At 39.3% G+C, this 21647-nt stretch overlaps 1 protein-coding gene across 3 annotated transcripts in view; it reads left to right on the top strand.

Moving 5' to 3' along the window:
- Nucleotides 1-21647, top strand: part of msi2b (musashi RNA-binding protein 2b) — a 192579-nt gene that overhangs the window by 94081 nt on the left and 76851 nt on the right. For 2 of the 3 annotated variants that reach the window (XR_013294217.1, XM_077566491.1), the window contains exons 11-13: nucleotides 7965-8168; nucleotides 12479-12627; nucleotides 15881-15957. Coding sequence is in view for 2 of the 3 variants with exons in the window: in XM_077566491.1 (XP_077422617.1) it covers nucleotides 7965-8168; nucleotides 12479-12627; nucleotides 15881-15922 (395 nt within the window). In the remaining variant the exon portion in view is untranslated. Of the gene's footprint in view, nucleotides 1-7964; nucleotides 8169-12478; nucleotides 12628-15880; nucleotides 15958-17010; nucleotides 18372-21647 lie in introns of those variants that run through there. The other variant, XM_077566490.1, reaches the window with a different exon arrangement.

The raw sequence follows: 21647 nt of genomic DNA, 5'->3' as shown, positions 1-21647 counted from the left end.
ATCCGTCCTCCTGACCCTCACTTACTTCTCCCCGTGATTTCATGGTAGCAACAAATTGACCTTGGTTGGCAGAAGAGATAGGGGAGCAGCCTTTATTTCTCTCATGCCCTGCTTACGATAACTGGCTGACTGCATGGGATTCAAAATCGAGTAGTGAAGAACAAGTTCAACTTCATATGAAGTGCAGAGGGACCTATTGCAAAGTCAACTATACAGAGGTAGTTGGTTGCATTGATTTGCTAGCCAATGTAACGTGAATGTTAAGTGTGCCTCTTCACATCTAACATTCTTCAAAGGACAGTATTTCAATGAATAGGCAGAGTGTTAGCTTATTGCATAATACACTTTCCAAAATATGAGACACACCAATTTCTTGAATTATCATTTGTTGTCCATATCAGTTGAGTTATACTGTATAAACATGCAGATCAAAATCCAATCCAAAAATATAGTTGACACGGTGGCTGTGCTACCAGTGATTTGAGCACAGTGGGGAAAAAATACAATTTTCAAAGGAATTGAAAATATCACCATTACCAAGGGCCAGAGTGGGACTCATTTACAGCCCTAGACTTTCATGGGTCAGACTAGCCTACTTCAGTTCACGTTTTAATGAAGGTATACAATTTTACCCTTTATAGTGTAACAATCTAAAATGTCTTACCCTTCCCTCCAACATCAATATTCATATCATATGTGATCAAAAATCTAAATTACAATTGAATTTGCTTACAAGAGCATGATTGGTGTTTATTTAAGCATGTATCAGAACATAAATTGTTGAACTGGACCATCCGCCTATTTTCTTCAGTTTATCCGGGGTCGGGTTGTGGATGCAGCAGCTTTAGCAAAAACCCAGACTTCTCTCTCCCCGGCCACTTCAACAAGCGCTTCCTCCCATGCCAGCCGCGAGACATAGTCTTTCCATCATGACTTAGGTCGTCCCCGGGGGCCGCCTCCCATGTCTAGAAGACCTCAAAAGGGAGGCTCCCTGTAGGCATCCTAACCAGATGCTCGAGCCACTTCATTTGGCTCTTCTTGATGCGGCGGAGCAGTGGATCTCATCTGAGCACCTTCCAGAAGACCAAGCTTCACACCCTATCTCTAAGGGACAGCCCGCACACACTGCTTGAAAAAAACTAATTTCGGCATTATCCAGGATCTTGTTCTTTCCACCCACAGCTGGTGACCATAGGTGAGGGTAGGAACATAGATCGACCGGTAAACCAAGAGCTTCTTCTTTCGACTCAGCTCCTTCTTCACCACAAAAGACCGATACAGAGTCCGTATCACGGCAGATGCTGCCCTGTCCGCCTGCCAATCTCCTGCTCCAAGAATCCAAGGTACTTGAACTTCCCTACTTGGATCTCACCCCTTACCCGGAGAGGGCACTCCCCCTTTTCCGACTGAGGACCATGGTTTCAGATTTGTAGGTGCTAAATTTGATCTCAACCGCTTTGTTCTCGGCTGCGAACCGCTCCAGCAAGAGTTGAAGATTGTGGCTTGATGAAGCCATCAACACCACATCATCTGCAAAAAAGAAGAGATGCAGCGCTGCCAACTGTTACAGAATGTCAGTACAGTGTCTCCTGACTTTTCACGAGTGATAAGTTCCACGCCCACCTGCGATAGGTGAAATTCTGCAAAGTGGAGGTCATTTTAAAAAAAGTTGTTTTTCCCTCCCCTTCAATAATGCTAAAACTGTCTGTCACCTTAATGAGCTCTTATTGCGGAATTGTGTAAGCGAGCAGCAAGTGCACGTGTACATGGAGAAGTGTGTGTGTAGGGGGCGGGGGGAGTGGGGAGTGGAATGAGACACAGGCATTGTGTACGAGTAACTGGGATCTATTCTAAAAATAGCTCACCACTGATGGGACACTGACTTGCCAAGAAGAATTAAAAGAAGCAAAATGTAAAAAATTATTATTTTTTTCAACTTGTCATGATACGTGTTTCTTAACCCCTTCAAGACCCATAGATGGTCCCAGTGGACATGACATATTTGTGTGATCTAAACCAATAAAACACATAATTTGGATGATGTCAACACTTCTGGTTCATGATTGGATCTTAACTAACCAATCATAATTGCAAATTCATTTGCATGTTCATGTTCAAAATGTTGCATATACATAAGCTTGGTAAGTTTACAATTCGTTACAGCCATATTATCCTGGCATCCTCTAAAACAAATAAAAACATGAGATAACCTTCCCAAAAAATGTGCATGTTTTTCTTATGAGGGAAAAGAGTTAAAATCAACAACAACAAATAAAAAATAAATTTTGCCCAGCAGAAAAAATGCGAAGGGGCTGCCAAATGTTCTATATTTTGATACAAAGTGTAATACATTGTGTTGAATGAAAAAAAGGTCTGTTTATATTTACTCAAATGTTGCAAAAAAGGACAAAAATAGCAGCCTAAATAAAGAATTTTACAGGAGTTGTGCACTATTGAAAATGAGGGGATATAAATCCGCGATCGAGTGAGTCCTTAATAAGTGAACCGCGAAGTAGCGAGGGACCACTGTACTTTGTTACAGAAATCACTGAATCCTGCCTTGTGTACGTCTGTAACATTGAATGTTATGGATATTAAAAAATCTATATTGGTCAGGTCACATTTCTCAAACAGCCTGAAAACGAGCAAAAATACTTGGTATGGGGTGGATGCACTTTAATTGCTTATTTCAAAATGGATCCACAGGCTGGAAAAGCGGCGCCGATCAGTGTATATAGCAGCCTGGCCCACCGGGAATTTGTCAGCTTGTCCAGATTACCCACTCCAGGCCTGTCACTCCCCACGCTTCCTCCTCATACACACTCAACATTTGACTGTAATCAAGTGTTTCGTGGAGTTATTTGCATTTTGACTGTTTACCCATTCTTCTGGTTTTAGATATTAGCAAAAGAACCGCTTAATTTTTTACGTGTTTTATTTCAAAAGTGCCTGTTTTCTTTAAAGTTATGTCTTCGAAGCATCATGTCTAGCATCATCTCTAATGTCTGTAGTAAGGTTGATTTTACACTTAATAATAGTAAGAATGTTTTGTTTCTTAGCAATTGCCTTGAATACATATTATATAATGACGTCAGTTTTACATGGACTGTGCGTCAAATCAAAGTTCAAGACAGCACATCACATCCATCCATTTTCTCTGCCACTTACACTGTTCAGTAATACAGCAAGCTAGAGCCTGTCCTAGGTGTCTGTGCCAATTTCAGGGTGTCTATTGAGCCAGACAGCCATTCATATTCACGAACCTTACTTAGTGGGAACTGAGTCTGGATCACAGACTCTTTTTTCCATGTTGTGATTTAGTTACGACGCTCTGTATTTTGCTCCACACCATTTCTTGTTTTGACAGCTTCCCCCGATGCATGATTTATCCTACCATAGTTTTACGGCCTGTGATGTTGCACACATGGCAGAGAGATTGCAGGCTGATGCACTTTCACTAACAGAGTAAACAAGCCTGTATTTTCTCAGAGAGTCTGTCAACAGTAGTATCTATTTTGGGGGAATAGGTGGGTGGTGGCACCAATTGAATCTTTGCCAGGTCTCAGTGCTTTCAAAGATAAGTGTGTGAAATAAACCATTAGCCTTGATGGAAGGCATCAAAAATGGCTTCTGTGTGTTTGGGACTTTAATGCAGTAAAATGCAATATTTTGTTGTTCCTGCTTTCTGCTTTTACTCGGACTAAAAATATCAGGACGTTTTTTTTTTTGTCACGTTCAATCACGGTACATCTGTGGGTGTGACATTTTAACAGGCCAAGCGTGATATGACACATTGCATTCTGGGAGTGGGTATATGTTTCCGTCGCCCTGTTTGTCTGAAATGTAGTGTGCCATAGGATTTTGGTTAGTTCTTCCTTCAAAATAATAAACAGGAGGAAAAAAGGTAAGAAAAACTAGCAATTGACATCTAACTCAATGCCCAACCCACAAGAATCTTAATGTCTTTAATTAACTGGAGAAGGACAAGCAAATTATTTGAATACATGTATTTTAAGATGAGGACTTGATGTCACTACTGTATCCTGTCTGCGGAGCCAGCCCTCCTCAGCTTCTTCTTGGGGGCACACACTCACAGAGCAAATCTGTAGAATGAATGAATCATGCATGAAAATTCCTCCAGCTGACTTAGACCGCATATTATTTGTGCATTGATTGAATTAAGTCATTTGCTGTCCACGTAGCTTAATTCGTAATGTTATGGTGATTTTACAGAAATGTGCGTGCATGTAATCAATGGCTCAAACTATGCTTGCAAACTCCTTGTTTCATTCTGGCTTGTTGGTGATGTATGTATCTCATTCTATCAGAAATTTTACTGCTCTACCACAAGGATTTGTGTTTACACAAGACCAGAACTGTGCATACATTTCTGCAGGTCTAAATTGATCAATCCCACACTTTACGTGGGAATGTTTGTACGCACACTTCTGTGTGTGATAAATGAGGCCCCTTGAAAAGACGGGGTAACTCTCGAAAAAGAACTGGGAAATTGTTTCAAGAAAAGAGTGGGAACCCTGTTTGCTGTATTTCATAACATTTGTTATTGTGTGTAAACGCTAAAAATGGGAGTTTAATGACTCATACCGTTTTTATAACATAATTCAAAGAAACTTGAGCGAAAGTCTTATTTCAGAAGTGTGTATCAAACTAGTAACCCTTTGCAATTAGCAGTACCCAAAGAGTAGATCTCATTTTCAAAAAGGTTGTCGAGCCCTGTTCTATATACATGGCATTGATTCTATTTAGTCAGGAGTAGGAAACCCTGGTCCTCCAGAGCCACTGTCCTGCCGTTTTTGCCGATGGCTCCCTCCTCCAACACATCTGACTCAAATGATCTGCTCATCAGAAAACTCTAAGAGCCTGATAACGAAACAATACAAGAAACATTGAATGTAACATGTTATGTCTATTATTGCGGAGCCAATCAAGTACAACACTGATCGATCGAGCAAATTAATTACATTACAGCTGCTAGGCAATTTTGCATAAAAAGCAAAATATCGGCCGATCCAGCCAATCAGATCAATGTAAAATCTAGTTAAATCTATTATTTGTTTTGGTGTGATTTCTATATTTTAAAAGAATATCATTAAAGTACTGGATAGATGAGCAGTATCATTAAGAGTGGTTGTATTGTTAAAATCTCAACGATATCCATTCTTTGTCACGGGTCAGCTGCTGCCTATCCAAGCTCAGTCACTGGGTTTAATATACAAAAAAAACATTCATATTCCAACCTATGGGCAAATTAGGGTTTTCAATAAATAGTTGTAGTACATTCAGTTGAATGTAAAAATAACTCTAACTTTAGTATTTTTTTTTGCTAATTTGTACCCACAGTTTAGTAATCTGTTCCCACAGTTTAGCGATCTGTTCTCACAGTTTAGCAATCTGTTTCCACAGTTTAGCAATCTACTCCCACAATTTAGCACATTAACAGGCAAGAAACTCGATGCCATTTTGATTTTGTGGCAATGAGAGCAGGTTAAAAATCAGTGTTTTTTTTCAATTGTAGGCAACGAGGAAACCAGCGTCTTCACCAATGCAAAACTGAAAACACTGGCATCTTCAGGCCAGAAAATGCAATTGCGGTTTAGGCTTTGATAAGATAGGCTGATAGACAGGAGCGCAATGGTAGAGCCAACTTCAGCGTCGTTGCTCATTTAAGTAATCCAACTTTTGTAGAATAGATAACTAATCCTCACATCAAATTTACCATTTTCTCCCGTCAGACGAAATGCTTGTGGAAGCTAAACTGAATACTGTGTATAGGTTTGCCGATATCGGAGGATCTATGGCGAGAGCCAGAGTGTTTCACAGCTCGTGTAGGGCTACATGTAGGGCGATATGGGCCAAAATAAAATATCTCGATATTTTTTCAAAAAACCTGATAATGATATTTTGACGATATTCTATATAAAGGGGAAAAAAACTTGTAAATCTGCACTTGCTTCACAGAATAATTATTGGCAGCCAATTATTGTATACCACACTCACAAAAACCGATTGGTCAGGACAGGAATCCCTGCGGCTGTCAAATTGTGACAGTGTGATTGTTTTAGCTCACGCAACAAGCTGTATTGTGTAGTGCACACGAGCCGTGAAGCACTTTGGCTCTTGCCATAGATCGTCCAATATCGGCAAACCTATACAGTATTCAGTTTAGCTTCCACAAGCGCTTCGTCTGACGGGAGAAATTATTATTATATTCATTTCAGGCAGAGTATGATTGTCACCAGTTTGATATTCAAAAGCGTGTGTTATTCATAGTAGTTCACATTAGGTGTTACTACTCTAAGTAGAAAATGTTCTGGGTTGCTGTTCAACATTTGTATGGAAAAAGTGGAAGGTTATCTGTCACCATTAGGTAGTCAGTGTTGGTGGATGTTGATAATTAGGCAAGCTGTCAAATCAATTGAATTGAATAGGATAATTTGTTACTGTTGAGTCAATTTCTTCAAATCCACATCTTTAGACACATGTATTTTCACTAAAACTGCATGGAAAATATGAAATGTAGTTTGACTATAGCACTGTTGAACAACTTCCGCGACTTTATTAAAGTTTCACCTCTGTGTCGGTCTCTGATCCGAAAAACCTTTTAAGGAGGAGATAAGTACCATGGCAAAAAAAATTCCCATATCATCTAAATTCGGGACATTGACTTTATCCTTTCAGCAACAATGAATCAATGACATGGATTTAATGCTGCATAACATTTTCCTGAATGCTCAGCATCTCACAGGGCCTCACAAAGCACTGCACCTTGCTCATTACATGCCACTGATTTGCTGAGGCAACTTAACGGTACTCCAGTGTTAAGATGTAAAAACCTTCGTGAATTACATTCAAAGTTCAACTTTTTTTTCCTCCTATATAAACAAACAAGCACGGTGTGGAGTGGAAACCCCAAAAAGTAATTCAACTGTTTCACATGAATGTCAGGTATTACTACCCTGTCACCACACCCATGTGGGGCCCATGTGGGTTGGATATGGGCTGGTGAGTTGGTCCCATCTGGGTTGCCCAGCTGGGTCCCAGTTAAAAGTTGATTCCTAAAAAAATGACTGCCATGACAGGGATTTGAACCAAGGTACCACGGAAGTCAGACACCCTAACCACTGTGATATACAGTCACATGACAAAATTGATGTTTTAAATACATTTAACGTGACATTGGCCTATCACTGATCTAAGATCCAAATTTTAACAGTCCAGTTTTTGGGGAAGTCTCTTTTTAAGTGAAAATTACTTCCAGGTGATGAAGACAAAGTTGATATTTCAACACTTCCAGCAAATATCGATGACATGAAGGATCAAATAACAGCTGCAATCAACAACACGGTGGATCGCGACGTCCTATAAAAAATAAATTTGTTTTATTTGTGATTACCCAAACTATTAAAACTTGAAATGACGACAAATATAAGGACTTGAAACCCTTATGAGGTCTCCTCGTGTCCATCTTGTCCACCTTATCACCATGTCAGTGTCAACATCTAAAATGGATGAGGCAATATTCAGCTCATTTTCATTGATTTATGAGCACAGCATGACATAATGATTGCTTGTTCTCTTAATCATTGTTGCCTCTGTTGAGGATTTTTTTTTACAGTCCCTACAAGAGTTCTCAATCGTTGGGGTGCTATACACAACCCAATGCTATTGTAATTATTTGATGTACTCTTGCTTAGTCACACAGTTTATGTGTATGTGGTATCAAGTTTTCAATGTGATTTGCATAGCTGCAAAGTTTATTAGTCTGAGTCGGTCTCAAAGATGCCTGGTGTAAATTATGCTTTTGATTGATATGCCTTGTATTCAAACAGCATCATGATCCATCATAAGGTCTATCTTTTTGATTGATCGTCTTGGCTGGAGATCACAACAGCGACATGCAAAGACAGCAAGCGTGAACATTTTTCACTTCTCCCATCTCTTAGGGCTCCCTGATTACAGGTTGTGCTCTTTGACCGGAACCAGTAGTGACATGAGGAGCGGAGCACCCTACTCCATCGCTGATTATGGTTCCCTCGGGCCACACACGGCAGCTCAGATGCTACCTAATGAGCATGCCAGCTCGGCTTGCAATTCTCCTACCGCCCTTCAGCACCACCTTCACAGCCCGGACCCTTTTAAGAGCCCAGGTGTGTAAATTCACGTGTCCACTCGTCCCATATTTATTCCAAGGATAATTGTAAAAGTGGTGAAGCATGAGTCTGTGAATGTAATGGACATTTGTTTGTAATATGCTGAATGCATTTGATAGCACCACCTTGATGAGATGAGAGAAGTTCACTTAATTGACATCTGTTGTTTTATTATTAACTGTATAGTACATGTAATTTCTCATTTTCACTGTTAACTAAAAGAAAGGATAGTTTCAAAGTGATAAACTATATTCTCTCTATTTATGGGATCATCTAATCAAACAAATTAACTTTTTGGTGACATTAAATAACAGACAATGTTTTACCTCATTCACGCCCAGCCATTTTCACTGAAGTAACTCCCTTTGCTTTGACTGAATTTTGACTGATTTTGCAAGGCCCACAGAATATTTTGTTCTATTGCTACAAAAACATGGAACCTACAAAAAGAAAGATTAGAGTATCTTCTTTCATCATGAGAAAAAAGTATATTTGTATCTGTTTCTTCAGATCAGAAGCTGTATGCTCTAGCATTAAAAAAAAAAACATAAAAAAAAAACAATGTACAACATTTTGGGGATTGGAGGACAAAGTATTAAAACGTGTATTTATGTGTTTTGAGGTTTGAATGAGTTAAGGTTTAGGGATGCAGGACATTGTGTCCTTTCAAGTTTGTCAAGGTTTAAAAAAAAAAAAAAAAAAACTACTTTAAATGAGTATGCTATATGCTGAAGAATTTTCACAATGTTACTCACCGATTTTTAGCATTCTGACCCTCAGAATAAAGGTATGGATTCGAAGATGTTTCATTCTTGCAGCATGATCATACATCGAATGAATGTCAGTGAAACAGTGTCCTAGATTATTTAAATGTGTTTTTGTCGGTCACGTCACCATTTCCATTCCCTCTGCACACCTCAGAATAACTTTATAACTGCCAGGGGCGTATTGGGGATGACCAGAACTTTAGGGTCAAGAATTGGAATGATAACGATGTACAGGACTATAGCTACTGTTGGGAACATTTTTGTCCAACCACGTTGAGCAGCGTTAGTGCACAAATCCTTGGAAGGATGAAGCAGTCCTCAAGCAAAGTAAACATGTCTTAAAAGCTCAGTGCAGATATGCAGCTGCACTTTTCTATGCACTATTTCTCATTGACTGAAAGGAAACAGTGAATTACGTACAAACAGACGGATGATACAATGAGACCTGAGAGATGATTGGTTAACGCACAGAGCAGCACTTATGAGAACAAGTGTAGATGAAAATGTGAATAAGGGAAGCAGAAAAATTAGACATAAAAGGAAACAAAACTAAATCCAATTTAAACAATGCAAAAGTCAACAAAAACAATAATCATAAGAATGGTTTGCATATATGCATATATAATTTAAAAGACAGAAATCTTGTAAGAGTTAGGACTATTTGTATTTACCATCTGCTCATTAAAACAGTTAATATAAATAACAATTTTATTTGTTTAATTTATTTAGGTATTTGGCAGTAATCTTCATTCTTTATTTTTGTTTTCATTTTTATTGTTTGCACTGTTGAGCAGTTTGGAGAAAAGGACAAAAATATTGCACTACATCGCACTGTAGTTAGTGGAAAGACATTTTATTCAAATTCCAACTTACGTTTAATACATCTTTTTCAAATATGGAACTCTAGTTTTACCCTTAAAATTATTTGTTATAACATGCAGTACATGTTCTTTTCACTAAATTTTTAAAAGTTTTGCAATGAGAAAACAATTCACTATACAGTATAACGTATCATCATTCAGCCCAAAAATATTAGGATAGGTGTTTCGGACTGGATGGCCAAGCCATAACAAAGATTTAAAAAGAACACAGATCGCAGATTTTAAAATCCCAGTCTGACACATTTTAGAGGATCCCAGAATGTGGACACAACATTTGGTGCAATACTTGTTACTGAAATTGCAACAGGTAAATTAGGGCCAAAATGTTTGGTAGTTGTAGATTGCATTAAAAACAATAACTGTAATCAGTAAGAGTTAGTATTTCCTCTTTGCCCTTGGAAATATGACTTCCACCCTTCAGTCACATACTCCCAAAAGGCATGCCTGTGTAATTACCTGCCTGCCATGCAGCTGGCTCCATGGGTGCAATACTCTCAGCACTTTAGAAAAAGGAGCAGTAGGAGTTATTAAGATGAAGTGTACATCATATACGTCTTATAATTGAGAAACTCTGGGGTCGAAGTCACTGAGGTGGTTGGAAAGTTCCTCAGTGACAAGGTGAGATCCGCCCAGAGTTCCTAAAGGCTCTGGATGTTGTGGACATCGGGGACAGTGCCTCTGGATTGGCAGACCAGCGTGTGTGTTCCAAATATAGAGGGATCATACTCCTCAGCCTTCCCGGTAAGGTCTATTCAGGGTTGCTGGAGAGGAGGGTCCGTCGGGAAGTCGAATCTCAGATTCAGGAGGAGCAGTATGTTTTTTGTCCCAGCCGTGGAATAGTGGACCAGCTCTACACCTTTGGCAGGGTTCTCAAGGGTGCATGGGAGTTCGCCCAACCGGTCTACATGTGTTTTGTGGATTTGGAGAAGGCGTTTGACCGTGTCCCTCAGGGAGTCCTTTGGGGGGTGCTTTGGGAGTACGGGGTACCGAACCACCTAATATGCGCTGATTGGTCCCTGTATGACCGATGTCAGAGTTTGGTCCGCATTGTTGGCAGTAACTCAGATTCCGTGAGGTTGCCCTTTGTCACCGATTCTGTTCATAACCTTAATGAACAGAGTTTCTAGGCGCAGCCGAGGTGTTGATGTGGTGCTGTTGGCTTCTTCAATGCGCCATCTCCAACTCTAAATGGAGCGGTTTGCAGCAGAGTGTGAAGTGGTTGGGATGAGGGTCTGCACCTCCAAGTCTGAGACCATAGTCCTCAGTCTGAAAAGGGTGGAGTGCCCTCTCCGGGTCGGGGGTGACATCCTTCCCCAAGTGGAGGAGTTCAAGTATCTTGGGGTCTTGTTCACGAGTGAGAGTAGGTTGGAGCGGGAGATCGACTGGCGGATCGGTGCAGCATCTGCAGTGATGCGGACTCTGTATCGGTCCATTGTGGTGAAGAAGGAGCTGAGCCGAAAGGCAAAGTTCTTGATTTACCGGTCAAGCTATGTTCCTGACCTCACCTGTAGTCACGAGCTGTGGGTCGTGACCGAAAGAACAAGATCCCGGATACAAGCGGGCAAAATGATTTTCCTCCGCAGGGTGTCCGGGCTCTCCCTTAGAGATAGGGTGAGAAGCTCGGTCATCCAGGAAGGACTCATAGTCGAGCCGCTGCTCCTCCGCTTTGATAGGAGCCAGCTGAGGTGGCTCGGGCATCTTGCTAGGATGCCTCCTGGACGCCTCCCTGGAGAGGTGTTCCGGGCACGTCCCACCGGCAGGAGGCCCGGGAAACAACCCAGGACATGCTGGATAGACTATGACTTGCCTTGGAGCGCCTTGGAATCCCGCCGGACGAGCTAGATAAAGTGGCTGGGGTGAGGGAAGTCTGGGCTTCACTGCTAAAACTGCTGCCCCTGCGACCCGACCTTGGATAAGCGGTGGAAGATGATGGATGAATAGTTGAGAGGCATTTTTCATGGCAGGTGTTGATTAAATGAGTTGTTGTGTCCAAGCCACTTGTGCAATTCCTGCCTTACATTCATAAACTGCCTGGTAGTGATAACAAATGGTTGCCCTCAGTCATGAAAGCCAATCAATAAAAATTTTCACACTTTGATTTGGAATTTTCATTTTACGTTACGCTGAATTAAGAACGCAAAATGACAAGCAATTGTTCTATATCACATCACTTACTATACAGTAAACTGAAGGCGGTACATGCAAGCCAGTCATTTTTATCGTCAAAGGCAAGCAGTGACATGCTTCTGAAGACTTTACACTTAATTGCATCATTCTGTGGAATCATAGTGGAACCTCAAACTTCAACCACAATACTGGTCCAGTAGTAGCTCCTCAGATGTGCACCCTCGAGAATATGGTGCTCCCTTGTCCAGCACTCACTGTTGATGGCCATTGGGAGTGGTTGTGGATGTTCTCCCCTAAAGTCAATAACAATCACCTTGGTCCTGCTCAGGTTCATGAAACAATTCGCTGGCTGGCTGTCTCATAGTGATTGGAGATGAGACCCACCGCATTTACGCACATGACAATGTAATTTGTGCTGAATGTTAAACAATAGTCGGGGATGATGGCAGTATCAACGGCCTGACTCATCATTGATGTATTTGGGATTTGTTATCTTTTTGTTCATCTAACTGGTGTCTCTTTTTTTTAACAGATGTAGCGAGGCCTGGAGCCTTCCCTGGTAGGAGCAGCCCGGGTCATGTCGCTAACCTCTATGCTACTGCTACTCAGGATTCCGGTGTCAGCACTTATATCAGTGCCACAAGCCCTCAGCCAATTTCTGGCTTTAGCCACAGTATTGCTGTAAGTGTATCCTTTTGTATCAGCATAATGTCTCTGTTGGCAATACAAACTGCTCAGGTGTATTTCTGTTATGTACGAAAAACCATTTAGACTTGGGGTGATTCAGTCTCAGTTTGATTGCTATGGGCCATACTCTCCCATTCACAGGTAAGTTAAAAAAAAATTAATTAATTAACGCACCTGGCTTGCGCAGCTTTCACTTTTGATGCATTCGCCTGTCCAGGCTCCTGACGCATGACCTTGGAAATTGTGTGCAACCACCAAAGAGGTGGGTCTCATTGAAGTCTGAGGCTCTGTAGCACCCTTTAACGTCACTCACTCACCTAAAACGTCATTCACTAAAAATGTAATAATGCCTGAAAATGTAATTAAATTTACACTTAACTCAATCAAAAATTACTAAAACCCAATAATGCAATAATTTCACCAATTAAAGTAATGTATGAAAAAAACTTTGACTGACATTGCAATTACAGTTTTCAATGAAAATGTAATACCTTATTACATTATTGGGGATTTATCACAATTTCAGGTGGGTCTTTTTTTTCCTCAAAACTGATCGAATAAAACTTGACCGATAACATAATATACATGTTCATTTTCAGTCCAAAGTACTAAAAATTGTGTTTTGAGAATACAAGACTGCAAAATTCATTGACAGCAAAAATTGAGTGTTAATCGGAGTGTATTTTTGCACTGATTTTAAATGGAGGTCAGTGTTGGAGTTATTTGACAGAATTGATTCATTTTGTGTTAAACCAACTCTGCAAGTTACAGCAACTCAAAGTAAGAACTGCTCTTCCGCAAAGTATTTTGGGAGTCCTAAGTTCACTGTTAAATCAGAGTTTTAGTGTTGTTATAGTAATAGGGCATTTTCTTGCCATTACATTACAATTAATACATTATTGGGTTTTATTACATTTTTGATCAAGTGCAATTAATTTTTTTAATTTTCAGGCATTTGTACATTTTCAGGAAATGATTACGTTATAGGCTGTTACAGGCTGGCTGTAAACCATGGAGCATGGAGTTTTCCTGAGACTTGTGAATGTCATTCAAATCCATTTGGAAAATGTGGCAAGTGTATAATACCAAGTGTCATCAACAGTGGCACGTGCGCTGCTCCGTCTATAGCAAGGGTCTCAAACACAGGATGATATTTTGTGGCCTCCTAGTTTATCACGTTTAATGTTAGTGCGCCCCCCACTTTTTATTGCCCAGTTGCCCTGTGTGTTTTTTAATCACTAAATGGGTTAACATAACTCAGGCTCATGACAGCTGTCGGTGAAACGCAGTGTTGGGCAACTTACTTCCAAAATGTAACATATTTCATATTACTAGTTACTTACATTTGAAAGTAATAAGTTTCTTTACAATATTACTGTGTAAAGTAATGAGTTATTCAAGTTACTTAAAAAAAAAACTTTTTTTAAATCAGGTATTAACTTATTTAATCATGATTTAAATCATGAGATTTTAAACACAAAATGAAAAATTTGCAACCATAGCTGGTAAAATTAACTTGTAATGAGGACCTTTAACTGTATAGTGTGTGGTGTAATGTTTGTTTTTTTTACTCCATAGTGTGAGATCACTGCCTTTGATTCATAATTGTATCAAGATGAATTTTTTCCCAAATATAAATATTGGAACTGATACTTGGTCCGGGAAATAAATAATCCCAGACTGTACACCATAAAGAAAATTATCAACATACTCAAATTAATTTACATACAAGTAAAAAATGAGTTTATATTGCCAATGCGTGTTCGTATTTGTTTTGTATAGTAAACTTGTATGCAAAAAATTGGCTAAAAATAATAGTGATAGATGAAGTATAATTGATAACTGGTCTAACAAAATGGATGGATGGGTGGGCGGAAGTGTGTAATTAAAGAAAAATATCTATGCAATGTTCACACTGCAACCCATTTCTGATTTTGTATTTTATTTTTCCCATATGTGTGACATGTGTCTGATAAATAAAATATGATTGACGTGTGTATGTTGATGTTTATTATAAACGGGAGTACGTGTGAACAGTTACAAAGGACGCAGGCCATGGAATTATTATTTATCGAAGATTTTATGCGCCTCTTCACGCTCTCTAATTTTGCAGCTTTGAAAAGATGCGTCGTTCCCTGTAAAAAAAAAATTTTAAAGCACCAGATCTACTCATTTATAATGAGGCAACAGTTACAAGCATGCTTTGTATTGATTCATTATTAATTAAATGAGACCCTTAATATTATACATTTAATATAAGTAGCTTTAAATAAAGAACCAAAAATGTTTTTCCCCTCTCACTATGATCTCCCGGTGGGGAGAAGCAAAACCACGCCTCCTGTACCAGAAGTGTCAGTACCACTTCACCACCCAGAGGAGGCCAACCACCATTAATTAAATGAGACCCTTAATATTATACATTTAATATACATAGCTTTAAATATAGAACCAAAAATGTTTTTCCCCTCACACTATGATCTCCCGGTGGGGGGAAGCGAAACCACGCCTCCTTTACCAGACGTGTCAGTACCACTTCACCACCCAGAGGGGACCAACCACCATTGAACTTAACGGGAGGAGTAAAGGGACCGGATAAATTCCAGCTCGTGATTTCGCGAACCATCAGCCACCAAAGCGTTTCGGGTCGTCAATACGCGCTGTGGCGTATGAAGCTTCAAACGTCATCGGTCACGTGATATTGCAGAATGATACAAGCTCCGAAGCACAATTTCGAAGCAGTGTGATTCAGGATGTTCAACGCTCGCTTCGAGGTATCGGTTTCATTTGAACATCACTAGTAACTCGTTATATTACGTCATTACTGACTAAACGTATTATATTACTGTAACGTGTTACTTTTTAAACGCGTTACCTCCAACACTGGTGAAACCTAATACTGAAGTCAGTTGCTCACCCAGCGTTTGGTCTTTAATGTGCCATGTCTGTGGTGATTTATATTGTGCTTTGTTAAAATGCCAGTGCTAAATAAATATTTTATAATAATGTTATAATTTTGATTAATTATAATAAATGCAATGATAACAAAAGATTTTCGGCGTTTCGGTTTTCGGCCCAAAATTTTCATTTCGGTGCATCCCTAATCTGCAGTATTATGTATAAAACATACCCATACTCATATGCTGGTGAATAAGGCCAATGTCAAAAGGGCAGGTTAGTCATTGAATGGTTTCCTATTGAATGTGTGTATGTATCTGTTAAACTGATGCATAATGTTTGTGCATTTCAGGGTCCATTGATTGCAACAGCTTTTACAAATGGATATCACTGAAAGTCAACATGTGACTGCTTGTCATCTCATTTCAGGTGAATAGCTACTCATTTTATATTGCATCAATTTATACATTCACATGGTTATTGCTCTCGTATTCCTTGTTTTTTCTGTTTCCATCATACATGGCCTAACAGCACAAGCTTCAGTTCCTACATGGCAATCATCCCGGTTCACGTCACAATTGTTGTGTACATGGCATGGCTGATGTTTCTTGATGTTTATGACACATACGTACGTATGTGGTGACCTCATATGATGTACAGTATGCCGTGGTAACAAACACACCGCTTGAAATGGAAGTCAAGTTAAAAAAAAGTATTTGCAATAAAATGTCATTCTGATTAAACGTTCAATTTTAAATATTGTCATGGTCCCAAAATCGTATTTATACGGGTTTTTTAATGTTTGTTGTTTGTGTTTTTTATGCTAGAGCATACAGAAGGCTTTGATGCAGCCACTGACCTGAAGAGGTTGCTTAAAGCAATGGTAGTTATTACAAAAAATGGCCAGCAGGTAGCAGCAGAGTATAAGAGATCAACCAGGGTCATGTTGCAACAAGCTCGTTCCCCAGTGTTTTCAACAGATTTGTGAATAATGATGAAACTTAGCTATATTCTAATGCTAATTGCTGCAAAACAGAAACATATTTTTTCCTGATGAAAGATGAGACTCTAATCTTTCTGTTGGTTGGTTCCATGTTGTTATGGCAATAGAACACAATATTCCGTGGGCCTTACAAAATCAGTTCAAATCCAGTCAAACAGCTCGGAGCAAAGGGGGTTGCTTCAGTGAAAATGACTCAGAGTGAATGAGTTAATCAGCACTGTGATTAGACTAGTAGGGGCACCTATTGTAAAGATTTTTTTTTTTTTATTACGTGATTCCCACTTTATGGCAAAATGAAAAACTACAAGAGGAGGACAATCTTGTACTGTATGTCTTGTTGAAGGAAATCCATGTGACTGGCTTTTTTCACAAGTTCCATTGTGGGTGTAATAAAGCACAACAAAGTGACTTGTGAATATGTCGAGGACAGTCGTAACCTCCTGTATAATTACTTTCTTTTGTTTTTGTGGTTGAGGCAGCCATGGAGCAGACCAGGGAAAGCAGGCGGGGATTTGTAAACTCCTGTGTGTCGGTGATATCACCCAGCACTAACCGCGACAGCATCAGTGTGGGAAACTGCAGTACCAGAGTGGCAGTACAATGGACCCCCGTTACTCGCAGGGGATAGGGACTCAGCCCCTGAATAACAGACAAAAAGATGACAGTTTGCTGTACTATTTAGTGTGACCTCACTCTAATATCTTTGGGAAGAGATTTGTCATTGTATTATTTGACGTGTGCTGCTTTTGTCAAACTTTTGCAATGAATAATAGTTATTGATTACTGTAATAAGTATTTTATATTTGTTTTCTATTGTAAATTGTTTGCTTGTTTTTCTTTATGCCATCGGCCTTCAAAGATGTGAGATGTCTTGTGAGAACAGGTGGTAAGAAAAAACTGCATAAACAAAAGGTAGTGGAAGGGAAGATCCATTAATGGACAGTGCTTTGAATGCAGCTAGGGCTGTTTTTAAAGTGCTCTATAAATAAAGTTGAGTTGGGTAATATAATAATAATATTAAAATGCAGTTGGCGCACTGTGCTTAGAAGACGTTTTAAAACATTTTACTATAACTTGTACATTTGATGGCTCTTTGAATTGTGTGCGGTGGTAATGAAAAGAGCCATACGTTTTAGCTGAACTTGGTGTTTACTCAAGAGTAGACAACAGGAAGTACCAAAACAAGCACGTAGGGCTGGGCAATTTTGCCTGAAAATAAAATCTCCGATTTATTATTTTTACAATTTTTCCCGATATATACATACATATATATATATATATTTTTTTTTTTTTTACATAAACCAAGAACTTCAAGAACTTTTATTTGATCAAAAGTAACCATATTTCTTCTCTTGGAATCAATTTGCAAAACTCCTACCTTGAATCAAATACTTCTGAAAATGTAAATCTATGTGTTGAAAAAATAGAAAAGTAAAACTTTTTTTGTCAACTTTGTTTTAAAAGATAAACAGTGCTACGTGTGTACCTCAATATGATACAAATAAACATCACATTTTGGCTTCAATGTAGGAACCGAGGTCAGAGCTTGTCACCCCCTCCAACTGTCTGCTGATTTTACAAGTACAAGTACTGTTATGTAAATTGAGGTGGCTGTTTTGCCATGACTGGCAAATTTCCTTTTAGCGTTATTTGATTGGCCAGTCCGCGGAGTAAGAAAGTCTTGGCCTGCTGTAAATCGGCTATCTTAGTCCGCTTCACCAAGTTCATCCCTTCTAGAGATCTCCTTTCACTTTTCAATTTGTTTTGTAACTGAAAATAGGCTGTTATCAGCATTACCAGCCCACTATACTACATTTCATAAGGATTTTATGTCGCAGACGACGCAGAGGCTGATAAGTGAAAGTAAGCTTGTCTTTCATACCGGTAAGTGCTTGCAAGGCTAGTCCATCTTGACGAGTGAAGGAATATTTTGATTACTATATTAAGTGTAATCTTTGCGTGTCCAAATAATTGTATTCAGGATCTGATGAAGAAGTTTTCTTGCAAGAATTTATTTAGAGGCCTCTAAAGACACAGTCAGGACAACCACATCAGAATGCAACGTGGATCCCCCCAAGTGTGTGACAATTTACAGAACATCGACTCATTTATACAAAAAAGATAAAAGGTTCCTCCTCCCGGCTCTTGATTGAACAAAGGGCAGACATGTCATCTCCTAGTGAACAAATGTGTAATGTTGTTAGTAAGCAGACGTTTACATACAGACATGTTGATTCCAGGTTGGCCAAAGGTGTAATCTTATTAGTAAACAGACATTTACATACAGTTCCCCTTCTTGACTGGGGGAACAAATGCAATTAGGATCTAACCCCAGACTTTTAGACTCCAATGCCAAAAGGCTCTAAATAACATCATGCACATTCCTATCTTCAATAGCTTTGAGGGTGAGAGGATAAAATAAAGTTCACAAAATCATTACTCCACTGTATTATTTTAAACACTCATGATTATATCACATTGATATGCCTATAAGTAAACTCAAAAACAGTAAAACATCAAATTGAAAATATTAAATGTCTTCAGTCCTACCATTGAACTTCTATAAATTCAAAAACCGGACATTTAATCCCACAATAGTCTAGAGAGAAAGTCCAGCGCGAATCTTGATCGTCGCAAAAATGAAGCAATGTTTATGTGTGGAGTTCAGAAAATAAGAATAGCAGGTGAGAGAGAGAGAGAGAAAGATAGAGGGGCTTAGCAGTCAGAATTCATTGATTCATTAAAAAATTCGGTGGAAGGGGCATAATAAATGTGAGGCATAACACTATGTGATGTGGTTAAGTGTCACGACGCAATAGCAGATGTGTCCGTCCCTCGAAGCCATCTCCTGATGAAGGTCTTTGTTGAATGAAAAGTGTGTTCGACAGTTGGTCAATTTTTTAAAAAGAGGCGTTTGTCAGCTTCTTTCTGAACCCTGGCTCACTGCCAGAGATCACAGGAAAGGTCACGGGACTTCATTCCCAGTGTGACTCTATCCTTGTGAATTGATGAAAAGGGGATTTGAGTGATTTCCCCCTTTCAAACAGCAGATTGACACTTGATCAGCTTTTCCAACTGTGTCAATCCGTGCCCAGGGAAAAGGCACTCCAATGAATCTTCTTTCCTCCGCGTCCTTGGGCAGCTTGTCAGGTAGACACTGGAACCGGGTGTGGTGGGATCCGTTAGATGGCTCCAATTGGTGTGGGCGCAGCTCAGCAGCTTAGTCAACCCCCTCAGTCGGAGTCAATTGATGTGATTTGATGAGCCTGGGACCTCTTGGCTCACATGTGGTGGATGTGGCCCCCACCATTATGATCAGCAAACCAATCTGTGTGCAAACTCATTTTCATTTAGTCACTCATAACATACATAGTCTTCATTCTTTACTTTGAAAAGAGCACCTGGTAATTTTTAGCAAATGTTAATTGTTTCTATATCTTATGAAGTGTTCCTAGGAAACCCTCATGATGGTAGATAATGATTAATCAAATATTCTACCATGATATTTACTGTTGTAGATTTAGCATAAATGTGCTCTTTGTCGTACATCAAATTTCTGTATTTTTAACGCTGGTTTCTTATTATAGCAGTGTAAATCATTTAAAAACAACATCATCTTAACTCAGAACCATTCATGTCCGGCCGGGCCATGAACAGTCTGAGAAGAGATTTATATATATTTATACCTTTAATAAACACTGCAGTCCTGCAGTTCATTTTTACAACTTGTCTCATGAAAAAATGTCACCCAGGTGTGTCAATGTTCCTTCCACACCTAAATGGCATATTCCATGGGCTCTAGAAATTATACTTTTCAATCATTTCTGAAATGGAACATACTTACCGTATTTCTGCTATAAGGGTCGTCTTTTGTCATCTTTGTATAACTTACTTTCCAACTCCCATCCTCTCCATTCGCTGCCTGTAAATTCCTCACACCAAACTTCATTCTCACATCAGACTTCCTTTTGATACACAGACAGACCAGTCATTCTCACATCAGACAGACCAATCATTCTCACATCAGACTTCCTTTTCAACAAACTCAGACAGACCAATCATTCCCCCATCTGATAAAGATCAATTTTGATCATTTCAGACCTGAATGTGAAAACTGCAGCCGCTTCCAAATTGCTGCTTCAAAGAGGAAAAACAGACACCTTGTGTCCTGTAGATTAAAAAACAACCAAATTGTGACAATTTGGCCAACACCAGAACTATAAAAAGATCTCCAGCTGAGCTAGCCATGAGCCATCAAAACAAAAGCCTTTGAGGCAAGAGTTTGTAATGTAAATTTGAATCCTGTTCAGGTAACTTAAAGTGAGAAAAACAACTCAAGCAGATGTAAATTAAGATACTGCAGCGGAGGACTTTTAGGGTCAGGAAGAGAAGAGAAAAAGATTTAAAATAACCCCATTAATCTATTGCAGGTCACGAATCTTCCAAATATCTGCCATCTCAACTAATAAAAGAAACGAGTTCTAATCAGAAAAACAAAACAAAATCCCTACTTTACACCAACCAAAAAGTATTCTTAAAATGCTACCTAACCTCACCTCTTCTACAGAGTAGTGGGGGCTTGTAAAAACACAGCAGGCAACTTTGCAGATCATGACCCAATTAAAAATCAGTGCTGCGACCTAAATCAAAAATTAAAAATTTAACCAGTAAATTCGCCGTAAGTGTTCCATATCTGAGTCCACTCTGAGAAGCCAAAGTTATAAAAGAGAAATGGTAAAAAATAGAAGGCCAAATTCAACAAGCATCAAACAACGGAAAATATAGTATTTAAAGATTAAAATTAATTTTATACTACCTTAATTCACATAAGCTGTTCTCAATTTCCGAAACTGCGTTGCTATAGATCACATCTCCTTTCTGACATAGTACAGAGTGCAAATGTCTACAAACAGAATACAACATACGACCTCAGGCACCAAACTCAGATGATTCCAGAACTTTGAGTCCACAACTGGAGTTCATATTCCTTCCTGTCCTTGTCGATAGCAGTTTATGCAGGGCAAAGTTCAAAGCGGGCACTGGGCTTTGTGTACTGGAGTTCTCAGGAAAAGTTCATCATGGCAGAATCGATGATAATCCTGTCTGCTCAAAAAGT

The sequence above is a fragment of the Vanacampus margaritifer genome, chromosome 5 (assembly GCF_051991255.1).
Source record: "Vanacampus margaritifer isolate UIUO_Vmar chromosome 5, RoL_Vmar_1.0, whole genome shotgun sequence".
Lineage (NCBI taxonomy): Eukaryota > Metazoa > Chordata > Actinopteri > Syngnathiformes > Syngnathidae > Vanacampus > Vanacampus margaritifer.
Note: the sequence above shows the minus strand (reverse complement) of the source record. Positions and strands in the feature narration are given on the sequence as shown.